Source organism: Vulpes vulpes, chromosome 12, assembly GCF_048418805.1.
Source record: "Vulpes vulpes isolate BD-2025 chromosome 12, VulVul3, whole genome shotgun sequence".
Taxonomy (NCBI): domain Eukaryota; kingdom Metazoa; phylum Chordata; class Mammalia; order Carnivora; family Canidae; genus Vulpes; species Vulpes vulpes.
This window is the reverse complement of record NC_132791.1, coordinates 98,154,697-98,166,944: the sequence shown is the minus strand read 5'-3', so window position 1 is coordinate 98,166,944 and position 12,248 is coordinate 98,154,697. Positions and strand designations below refer to the sequence as shown.

The window sequence follows — 12,248 nt, the reverse complement described above, 5'->3', positions numbered from 1 at the left end:
GGGTTAGGTACCAGGGTCCTACAGGGAGGTGGGGGGAAGCCAAAGGACAAGGAGGTCGGGTATTAAAAAGTAGGTATGTGTATAATCAGTGAAGGGGGACAAAGGGGGGGAGAAAACAACCAAATGGGAGAGTAGAACTTCACTTGTCTGGCCCTTTTGTCTTTTATTAAACAAATAAAGTGCGTGTGTGTGTGTGTGTGTGTGTGTGTATTAAACAGTAAATTGTATCTAAGAGAAGTGTGGCAGGGGGCTATTTATACAGGTAATGGAGAACTAACTAAAGAAGAAAACCTGGGGGATGCTCAGGTGGCTCAGTGATTGAGCATCTGCCTTCGGCTCAGGTCGTGACCCCGAGGTCCCAGGATCGAGTCCCACATTGGGGAGCCTGCTTCTCCCTCTGCCTGTGTCTCTGCCTCTCTCTGTGTGTCTCTCAGGAATAAATAAATTAAATATTTTTTAAAAAGAAAGAAGACGGGCAGCCTGGGTGGCTCTGTGGTTTAGCGCCGCCTTCAGCCCAGGGCGTGATCCTGGAGACCCGGGATCGAGTCCCACGTCAGGCTCCCTGCATGGAGCCTGATTCTCCCTCTGCCTGGGTCTCTGCCTCTCTCTCTCTCTCTGTGTCGTGAATAAATAAATAAAATCTTTAAAAAAAGAAAAAGAAAGAGGAAAACCTGGATTTGATGATATAAAAATGATACTAATTATAGTTATGAGAGTCATTGATCGTTTATGAGTACTTAGTAAGCTCATCACTTGTATGTAGCAGATTAATTTTCTTGTGTTTTAGTTTATTTCAACATCATAATATGTGGGTTTAGGCCGTTTTATTATGGCATATCTGTAAAAAGCTTTAGAACTCTACACGATTTAGGGGATTTGAACACCCTTTAGACTATAATAAAATGAGAAAAGTCATTAGGAAACAGAATAAAAAGGGAAGTAGAAAAATGAGGTGAGCGAAAACAGAGGAGAAAAGTGGAATGTGTGGCATTTAAGAAATTCAACAAAAAGTAGAGGAAAAGAAAGAAGATAGCTAAAATTAACCTAACGGAAGAAAAACGAGTGACATAGGAAAACCCAGGTAAGAACGTGAAAAGAAAAGAGTCTGAGCTTTACCAGCCTGGACAAGGGGGTAAAGACTCTTCTAGAAAGAAATTACTCTTCAAAGCTTCAAAACAAAGCTTCCACGTCACTAGAGTATCTGAAACGCAGAGTAAACTATTTCCCAGGCACCACAGTGAAGCTTTCTAGCCTGACCAGCGATGCCAATCTTCTCAAAGAGAGAAGGGATAAAAGGAGGAGAAAGGAGAATATGTTTTCTCCACTTAGGGCACATCATGGCCAGTATTTTTTTTATATGCTTCCCTGGAGACAAAGGACTAATATTGTCCAGACTCCCTGTGGCCCCAGCAGAAGACGGAGACACGTCCCGACCGTCTAGCTCTGTGTGCGTCCCTGCCGCCACCCGCGCTGCTGGGATGCCCTTCTCCCCCGCCAAGGCCTGCGGCCTACCCCGGCACCCACTGACCCGGCCAGCTGGGCCCTCCAGCACCTGGCAGCCACAGAAAGAACAGCTCCGTGTCTCCCCTTTGGGTCCCATCCGTCCTCCAGAGGGCAAGCGACAGAGACAGGGAAATTTATTGCTGACACTTCTGGGCCTTTGGCCATTTCCCAAGAAGAAGCTGAATGGGACACACGGAGCTACCAGTCACTCCCTTCCATCTTCCACGCATCAGCGGCCACAGGAGCGAGGCCAGGAGACCCACGTGACCTGCAGGACCTCAGACTACGCCCGAAGGATGTTCTCTCCGGCTTTCTGAGGAGCAACATTCTTGTCCTCAAAAGTATCTAAGATATTGAATTTCCGAATCATTTGATTTCTAATATTCTGGAGCAGTTTATCACAAAAACGCTTCTTCCTAAAATGTTTCTGCTCCAGCTTAGCACCACCTCATTCTTCAAAGACAATTCCTACTTCTGAAAAGTTTATCACAGGGGCCCCTGGGGGGCTCAGTGGTTGAGCGGCTGCTCAGGGCGTGACCCCAGGGTCCCGGTATCGAGTCCCGCATCGGGCTCCCTACAGGGAGCCTGCTTCTCCCTCTGCCTGGGTATCTGCCTCCCTCTCTGGGTCCCTCATAGATAAACAAATACAATCTTTATAAAATATTAAATGAATGAATAAGTAAACTTTTAAAAACTGTCTCACAGAAGCCAGAGAAAAAGAGTACTGGAAAAATCATCAAACCCGTATAAACCATTACCAGGAGCTGGTTATTTCAAAGTTATCCAAAGTTGTCTTCTCTGTCCTACAGAAATTAATGAACAGAAAAAGGAATCCTTCTGTTAATTCATTTGCATTATAACAGCCCTAGGAAGGAAGTCCTTCATACGTGACTTCCGTTTGGCCTGTGGAAATTTCTTTCTGGTGTATCCTGGACAAGACATCAACTCAGAGGGAAAGTAGAGGTCCCAAAAAACCTAAGTTTCATCCCAACTCCCTCTTCTCTCTGGCATGTTCTATCACTCCATACTCCCTGACACTGCAGAGACTCTTTGGCCCTGGATGCTCAGCGGCCCAGGGGCATCGGCCTGGCACCGTTAGAAATGCCCTTCCTCTCCAAGCTGTGCTTTCCAGAACAGTGGTCGGGCAAAGAGAGACGTTTCCCCATCCCGCCTGAGAAGACTCACTGGCTCTGATCTTTTAAAATACTCATTCCTCGCCTGCAGCCAGGATGCAGAATTCACTTGTACGGCTCTGTCCGTTCCACAGACCTTTGGGGGAACCCCCTCTGCACCAGCTACCAGGACAGCAACTGAGATCCAAGGACGAGGGATTCAAGGCATTGACCCTGGAGAGCACTGTCTAGAGAAAGGTGACAGACATTCGAAACAGTCGCATGTGCTGGAATAAGGGCTGCGGGGCCAACCCTGGGCCGGGAGCTGCGCTTCCCTGGACCCAAGAGTGGGAATTGACAAAGTCAAGAGAGGAGGGGAGACCATGGCTGGATGACATTTCTCGAACGCTTACCATGGTGACAGATCTGTGCTAAGTCCTTTATATACATTATCACGCCTAACTTCCTCAACGGCCATCGTCCCATTATTCTGATGAGGCCGCCTCTTGGCTGAGCTTAGTAATTTGCCAAAGATCAAGGAGCCAGAATCAGGCTCAGGGCCTCGTGGCGCACGGATGAGGATCCAGACATAAGGGATCCCCTATCTGACCGTCACGGTCAACAGCTATGTCACCTACACTATGAGGAGCTCCAAGTCTTGAGGAAATTAGAAGCTTCTTCTGCAGAGCGACTGTACCCCTGATAGTGCTTCTCTGAGTTTTACACCCAAATCCATCCTTTTGAATGATCCTTCTCAAGAAATGTGTGTCTCTGGAAGTTCCCTCTCATAACGCCTAAGCCGCTAACCACAGTGAGGAGCAGGCTGCTGGTAGAGATGCATATTCAAAGGCCTCTCAATTTCTTACCAAACTCACTTGTATAGTCTACAACACGTAATCCTCAGTGAAACACAATGAAAAATGTCTTATCTGTAAGACACGTTCCTTAATTCCTCACACAAGTGACAAAAATAGACTTTGACGAGTCCGCTAAGGGGCTACATTCACTGATTCATGTAAGAATAGATAAAGTAGAACTGATAATTTTCACAAGACCAAATTAGCCCCTAGTTACCTCATTCTTTCCGGATCTTGAATCCTGTTCGCTAGAATTTTCTTCCAGAAAACATTTCACTTTCTCAACCTTTTCCATGCAGTGGAAAAAGGCCATTTTCTCCAGTTTGTTGCTGTTGTAACATGTGTTCATTTCTTCCAGCCTCTTCACTTTTAACATCCTGGTGGTAAGTCCAATTAAGTTACTGTCTGGAGTGTGGTTTTCATCTCCCTCCGTCTCTGATTTGTAAATTAAGACGCAATCATGAGCTTTGAGCGTGCCTTCCTCTTGACTGTAAAAAAAAAAAAAAAAAAAAAGGAAACAAAGTTCTCATCCCTCATTCACATACTTGACTTTTGAAGAAAATGACCAGTGAAAATTTGGACCTGGAGAGAAGATCCAAAATTGGGAAGAGAAATGCTATTGTTAAGATCAAGTTTCAAATGCCAGAACTTTGAAAGAAAAAAAGGATTATTTCCCCCACCTTTTCCTACAGAAGCAAACAGTAAAAGTCCACCTCCAGCTTCACTGGGTGACTGTCGCCCTCGTTGCATAAGGTAAGATTTAGATCAAGTGGCCAATTTAAATATAGAAAACAAAATTTCATTGGGGTTAATTGGGATTGCAGATTTTGCTCCTCCCATCCCCGGTGGGAAGGGCTTGTGCCTGTATGAGGGGGTCTCTCGTGCTTCCCCCTGGGGAATTTTGTCCTCCTCTGGGGCGTGATCTGCACCAGATGGCCCATTTCCAGAGCCCTTCTCTGCCTACACCAGAAATGTTCGGTGTTTATTTTTAAAAAGAAATTTCCTCACTGCCACCTCGCACAGATAAGATGCCCAGATAGCTTTCTTTGCAATGTCATTACCTGCTAGGTATCAAGGAGTTCAAATTGTGGTGCTTTCCTTGAAATACTTTCATGACAGATTAAGAAATACGCATAATACTGCTCCCATCCTAGAGATCGCCACGTAAGTAAGTACGTGTCCACACACCTGATGGTGTGGGGGCTTGGGGGAGAGACAGGGATTGGAGTCGGCCGAGGGTTCCCACAGCTGATTGCAGAGGCCCCCTGCTGGAGGTTTTCTGAAAATTGCCTTTCAGCTTTTGCCCAAATTTAAAACCATCTGCGATTCTCTCCACAAAACTTCAGTTTTCATTCTCTCAACTCACATAGCAAAACTCATATATACCTTGGGTTCCAAATTATTAAGAATCCAGTGCTCTGCAAAATCCTTCTTAGCCTTACAAAGACCTTACGTCAAACACGCTGAAATGCACGTAGTACCAACCAGAGTTCTCTACAATACCTTACAGATCAATACTGGCATCTCTTCAAAGCGCCCTGAAAAAAAATCGTTATTAAAATAAAGAGACAGGTGCAGGCTATTTCCAAAGCCAACTATGACTTGTAGATAGTTCCTAATTGCAGATGGTACTCACGCTGGAGCAGGAAGCCACGTAAGAATTAACACGTTAAAAAGAAAACAGGTCCAAGGTATGATAACTTTGCAACATCTCATGAAAGAATTAACACGTTAAAAAGAAAACAGGTCCAAGGTATGATAAAACTGTTAAACTCTACCTGGAGTTTGGTACAACCTGTTATTTAAGGCAGCACAGAAACAGGAGATGTGAGAGGTCATAACAATTTTTTTAAATAATTACCACGTATAGGAGGACATCCTAGGGTTTGGACCACTTCAGGTGCAGAGTGTAATTTCCAGCAGATAAGGGAAGTTTTGCAGAGTTCAAAATGACCACACAATTCTCTGGGAAAGGTCTTTACTCTCCGCCGGTATAATTCTTCTGAAAAGACAAGTGTCCACTCCGAAAGGAAGTATCCTCTCTCTCAAATGCCACTTTGAGCCCCTGTTTAAACTAATATCATCCTTGATCTCATGTTGCTCAGCTGTTGCCTTCTTAGTCAGATGGAGAAGAATATTAATTTTAGACGCCAGGCTTTTCAAGGCCAATGGCTCCATTTCAGAGGTCAGGTAAGGAGAGGATGTACTGGGAACAGTGGATGAAATATCACCTTCACCTTTTCTTCTCCTCAGTGTGGTAATGCTCTCAGAATTACCGAGCAGCATTTGCCTTTGGCGATCAGATGCCTTGTTCTCCTGCCCCTTTTAGACTCGTGATGATTTAAGTGTCACTCCCAGCCAAGAGGATTCTGGGTGTGGGAATCCCACAGCCACCTTTGTTTGTCCATGTGACACTTAGGACACACACATCTAGAATATGACAGATCTTTGGAAAACACTTAGCAAGGTTTCATTTTCTCAGTCTTTAAAATTATCTGCAATATCTCCAACAGTTTCTAGCTCTAGGAAAGGTCGAAGGCTCAAGCGTCCGCGGAGTTGCAAAAAACAGGAATGAATTTTCGTAAACTCTCCTTACAAACAACACCGTGGTTTTCCCCTGGTTGCCTGTCACAAGTCAAGAAAGGAGAATCCAGTGCAAATAACCCACCTACACGATCCTAACAGGAGTGTATCCGTGACTCCTAACAAAGTGGCATCAAACCTCAACTGCCTGAGCTAGTAACAGACAATCTCCCGATTCTTCGAGACCTGGAAATTTCACCTCTTTGGCTCCTTAGCTGATGCCTGTCCTCCCCCCCGCCAACACCAGCCTCTAGATTTATTTTATTTGCCAAAAGAAAAACAGTTTTTATTCTTAATTCAGATCGATGTGTTCCATATAATATAAAAATACATTTCCATTTTGAGTAACATATAAAGAATTATGGCAAAATCTTTAAAAAGGAAAATTTATAGGTGTTTTTCTAGGATTAGAGAGCTTGGCTCTTTAGGAAGAGTAACTACACAAAATTAGGTATTTGTTAAAGATAAATTATTTAACAAAATTGTTATAAAAAGAGAGAACGGATTTGAGGTTATCAATTTTGCTTGGAGTAATTAAATTGTGAAAAAAAAAGTGATAAGCTGATGAAATGACCAATCTCCTGCCCAAAGAAAACAACATGCATAGCCTTCTGCTGATTTGACCATGACTTCCATCCAGACCATCCAAACAACAGGATCAGATCTTCCATCCCCTCAGGGGGGTGGAAACCAGCCACAGGTGCCAATGAACTAGAAAGCAGCAAGATCTGCTCCTTTCCTTTTTTTTTTTTTCCTTAACAAATTGTTTTATTTTAGAATAGTTTGAGATCTACAGGAAAGGTGAAAAGAGCACAGGCAGTTTCCTTATGCCCTATACCCAGTTTCCCCTATTGTTAACATCCAACATCTATCACAATTAATGAACCAATGCTGATGCTAAACTCCATGCTTCATTCAGAGTTTGTCAGTTTTCCCCTTTTCTGTGTCAGAATCTCATCTAGCATTTCATATTCCATTTAGAGCCACCAGAATTTGTGATGGATTGGATCTGGGGTGTGAAAGGATGATGGTAGACAAGGATGACTTTCCAGCTTTTTCCTGAGCATTTGAAGGACAGAGTTGACATTAACTAAGATGGAGAAGGATATAGGGGTGGGGGGAGGTAATTTTTGTGGGGAAAAATCAGAAGCTCAGTTTTTGGCAGGCCTATTGGACATCCAAGTTGAATAGATTGTGAAATGGAAATCTAGACTTTGGGGAAGAAGTCCAGATTGGAGATATAAATTTGGAAGTCATCACATATAGATAGTTCCATGTGCAATATGTATTTGATAGATATTTGTTGATTAATTACTAGAGAGAAGCCTTTTAATTGTGTCTATCATAAGAAAGAAAAATTGATTCAACAATCCATGCTGCTTGTCTTCTAAAATTAGAATCAGTGTCCAGTTCTGCTATGTCACACTATTTCCAACTTCTGATAGCACAGAGGACAAGCAGCCTGGTATAGTATTTGATCATCAAAAAACAAAACAAAACAAAAAAAAACAGGTAACATATGCATGCCTATTATGATCTATCTGCCTCGCCTCAACATCTTAAGTCCACACCCATAAAATAATTGGAATGTCTTAAAGATGCTCATATGCTTGGAGAAGTTCACAGTGAGGCTATGAACAGACTCAGTGACACTTTTCCTGGATATCCCTCATATTTTGGAACTATAAACCCTAATAAAAAAATACCAAACTCAGAAAAACCACATTCCATGGAGCCATGGGAACTGTAATTCTTTCAAGGGACATTTTTATTAACTAGCAAGAGACTGTACTGTCAAAAAAAAAAAAAGCCATGTAAACCATGCTTTGCCAATGACTGTGTGCTGATTGGCATTCAAATCAGGCTGGATAGTGCTTATAATTTCTATTTGTACATAGGATTCTGAATGTTTCCAGAACAACATGGCCTCTTGAGCATTTACACATAAAAGTGGAAAAATCTTCACAAAAATCAAAATGCAAATGAAAGACATCCCTGTTATCCATATAACTATTGAATTTTCTTCCTTTCAAAATCCACCACTGAGAATGAGTCATAAAAGCAAAAACTGATAAATTGCACTTCACTGAAATTCAAAATCTGCTCCTCAAAAGACAGTGTAGGAAAATGAAAAGACAAACTACAGACCTAAGGAAAATACTGTGAAATCACACATTTGGTAAAAGAATTTGTATCCTGAATATACAATCAACTCTTACAAATCCCCAATATGATAATAATCCAATTTTTAAAATGGACAACAGATTTGAAAGACATCTCATGAAAGAAGATATATAAATAAATGGTTACAGAACACAAGAAAAAATGTTCAACATCAGTCACTAGGGGGATGCAAATTACAATCACAATGAAGGGACACCTGGGTGGCCTAGTTGGTTAAGCATCTGCCTTGGGCTCAGGTTGTGATCCCAGGGTCCTGGGATCTAGTCCTACACTGGGCTCCCTGCTCAATGGGGAGAACTGCTTCTCCCTCTCCCTCTGCCACTCCCCCTGCTTGTGCTCTCTCTGTCAAATAAATAAAGAAAATTTTTTAAAAATGAAATAAAATCACTATTAAATAGCCTTTTATGCCCACTAGAAGAACTACAATTAAAAGACAAGAGTTACTGATGGGAAGAATGTGGAGTGACTGGATCCCTCACCATACATGTTGGTGGGAATGTAAAATGGTAGAGATGTTTTGGAAAACAGTTTGACAGTTTCCTAAAAAATTACTTCCCATGTGATCTAACATTTTTTTTCTAGGTATCTACCCAAGAGAAATGAAAACATGAACTCTCAGAGCTTTGTGCATGGATGTTCATAGCAGCATTATTCACAGTAGCCAAAAATTGGCAACAACCAAAATATCCATCTCTGTTAGGCAAAAAGAAAGAGATAATGTGATACATCCGTTCAAATGGAATACTGCTCAATAATAACAAGGAATGGAATACTGGTCCCTGGTACAATTTGGATAAACGAAAACATTGTGCTAAGCGAAAAAAGCCAGAAATAAAGATCACATACCATATAGTTCCATTTGTTTGAAATGTCCAGAAAAGGCAAATCTATAGACACAAAAAATAGATTAGTGGTTGCCTGGGGCTGAAAGCAGAAACAGGAGTAACTATAAATAAAATCTTATTGGGGGGGTAGGAGGATGTGGTAATTGGGTGATGAGCATCAAGCAGGGCAGGTGACGTGGTGAGCCCTGGGTGTTATACATAACTGATAAATTACTGAACACTACATATGAAACCAGTGATGCACTGTATGTTGGCTAATTGAATTTAAAGTTAAAATTTCTTAAATAAAAATAAAATTTTTGAAATTTTTAAAAATTGTATTGGGTGATAGAAATTAAAAAACTGTTCTGTGGTGATAATTGTGCGACTCATTAGGTTTCCTAAAACACTGTTGGAGTATATATACTTAGAGTGGGTGAATTTCATGTGTAAATTATACTTCAATAAGGTAATTAAGAAAAAAAGAAAACCTAATAATATGACAAACAAAAAGTAAACTTGTTAAAAGAAAACAAAAGAACAAAGCACTACTGAACATTTACGGCCAGTTTTTCCAGGTGACCAAGACTGGGATCCAAAGAGATATAAATTATACCCAGACTTGTTGGGTCACCTGGGGCCAACGAAAAGGAGTAGGGAACAGTGAGTGGCGAAAAGTCAAGACTGTCACTCTTCTAGTATGAACACCATGTAATGCATGATTTTGTTATTAACAGAAAAATTAATGGCAACTTAAAACTGAAATCTATCTCACTTTCTACTCAGAGATTGGATTCTTAGAGCAAGGAAAATAATAATGCTACAGAACATCCAGACGTATTTACATTAGGCCCTTAATATTTCCAAGTGATAATGAGTAAGTAGCTAAATTCTGTGCAATAAAAAAAATGAAAATAAAAAAACAGGGGAGCTTAAAAAACACTAGACAAAAACGTAGATGGGACCATTTAAAAGTCAATCTCCTTCAGAAATATTAAATAATGTCTTAGTTCATTATGTCTGTAATGATTTCACAACTTGCTCATCTAACTCTACCCTTTTTCACTTTCTTATAAACTGTAAATGCATGTCACTGAGTAACGTCCTGTGGATTAAACAATCCAGGGAATATTCAATAGAAACAAAGACTGCTACGTAAATACTATTTGTGAATAAATTTCCAAAGCTCATGTGACTTTCATATAATTTTTGTTAAATAGTTTTCCTTTCCTCTGACTTCTTTTTTTTTTTTTAATTTTTAAACTTATTTTAAAGAGAGCCTGTGCATGTGAGTCAGGGAAGGGGGAAGGAGCAGAGGAAGAGAGAGAGAATCCCAAGCAGACTCCCAGCTGAGTGCAGAGCCTGCATGGGGCTTGATCTCAAGACCCTGGGATCCTGACCTGAGCCGAAACCAAGAGTCCCACTCTCAGTTGCCTGAGCCACCCAGGTGCCCCTCCTCTGACTTTTTTCTTAAAACTTAAAACCCATAGAAAATGAAAACATATAGAACAATGAATATCCATATACCCTTTACGCAGATTCACCAACTGCTAGTGTTTTCTGTGTTTACTATCTCTGTTCTCTGACAGTAAGTTACAGACCTCATGAAACTTTATCCCTAAATACGTTAGCGTACGTCTCCTGGAAATAAAGACACTTTCTCACATAACAGGATGCAATCACAAATCACACAGCACGTCTTGGCGTGTCTTTTTAAATATTCTTTTATATATTCAGGGAACAATCACCCAGTCTTTTTTTTTTTTTTAACACTTCATGACATTAATATTGTTGGAGACTCCAGATCTATTTCTTCACAAAATATCTCTCAACTTGAATTGCCTCTTTGTTTCTTCATGTGTGGAACTGGGCAAACTTGGGCATGAAAACCATGGAAGTGATGTTTGCCTTTCAGAACAACCCAAGAGGCGGTACATGTAGCTTGTAGCATGTCACGTGTGATCAGTCGTGACATTTGGTGATCTAAGTGGCATCTGCCATCTTTCTCCAATGTAATGCTACCCCTTTTCTCCTTGGAATGAATAAGCAGCTCTGAGAATTTATGGATACCCCGTTCCCCGACAATCTACGATTTTAGTATCTGATTTTGCCCGAATCAACTCTTATCACAGCAATTCTTGAAAGGTGATGTTCTAATTCTATCATTTCTTCTACGTTTACTAAATGGTATTTATCTCTAAGAGAAGAGCTCCCCATCCCCATCCTGGTCCCCTTTGCTTTTTAGGTATCATCATGAACTAGTGAATTTTTTAAAATGAATATACATTCCCTGTATTATTCATGTTGATATTCAAGTTGCTCCAGATTTGGTCCATAGGAGCACTTCTGAGCACCCACCTGTGTACTTTTGACATGCCACCATTATTTTTTGAGTACTTCCTACCTTCTGGCATAACAAGATGTTCAAAACACACATTGTACCTTTCCAGCCCTATTTCTAGAATCTGCCATTTCTGAAAGGAGCCCTGGTTCCTTTCAGAGAAGAATAGTATTTAGAAATTAAGACAAGGGCCATAGAGGGTTCTTTGTTACTGGGGTGTCACGGCTTCTAGTTCCTTCATGGACAGAGCTAGGAAATACAATTTTTTTAAAAATCAGGAGTTCATATTTGCATATTTCTAATTCCAACCCACCACCATAGGATTCTTTCTTCCTCTTCCCCCTTTCCAGATACATATCTCCCTCCCATTATTTAATGGTAAAATTAAAAAAACACACACACACACAATAGAATGCTTGCTACAAGGTAAAATTCATGCTTCTATGTGACTACCTGTTCTAAACAATGGAGGAAAGTCTAAAAGTGTTCATGCCCAATTTCTAAAAATTCCATTCTGCAGCATGAATCATCATTTTCTTAGTTTTTGGAATTGGAGGAAGGGTATATTTGTGTTTACATTCTTGGGAATGCTTTTCTACCTTCCAAATTAGAAGTGAATTTCAGGAGCTAGAAGAAGCTTATGACAGTAACAAGGCATGAAATTACAGAAGTGCAAAGCCCAAGTCATGCTCTTCTGACCAAATGTTGGCCTGCTCTTTCCAAGAGGGTAAGGTTCAGGAGAGAAATTTTCCATAGGGAAAAATACTGCAGTAGAGAGGGTATTAGTGGCTGATGGCGAGTGGGGTGAAAACTTCACCTACTTTTAGGGATGTGTTATTTCCTA

The 12,248-nt window shown here is 40.9% G+C and overlaps 1 protein-coding gene across 6 annotated transcripts in view; it reads right to left on the bottom strand.

The window, feature by feature from the left end:
- MYLK4 (myosin light chain kinase family member 4) overlaps positions 1–5,794 on the bottom strand; it is an 87,467-nt gene extending 81,673 nt beyond the window's left edge. For 2 of the 6 annotated variants that reach the window (XM_072729236.1, XM_072729240.1), the window contains exons 1-2: positions 5,334–5,794; positions 3,690–3,960 (exon numbers count right to left, since the gene is read on the bottom strand). In XM_072729236.1, the coding sequence (XP_072585337.1) occupies positions 3,690–3,960; positions 5,334–5,350 (288 nt within the window). In that variant the 5' untranslated portion in view covers positions 5,351–5,794. Of the gene's footprint in view, positions 1–3,689; positions 3,961–4,152; positions 4,228–5,333 lie in introns of those variants that run through there. The other 4 variants (XM_072729238.1, XM_025982620.2, XM_072729237.1 and 1 more) reach the window with 3 other exon arrangements.
- Between the last annotated feature and the right edge of the window lie 6,454 nt (positions 5,795–12,248).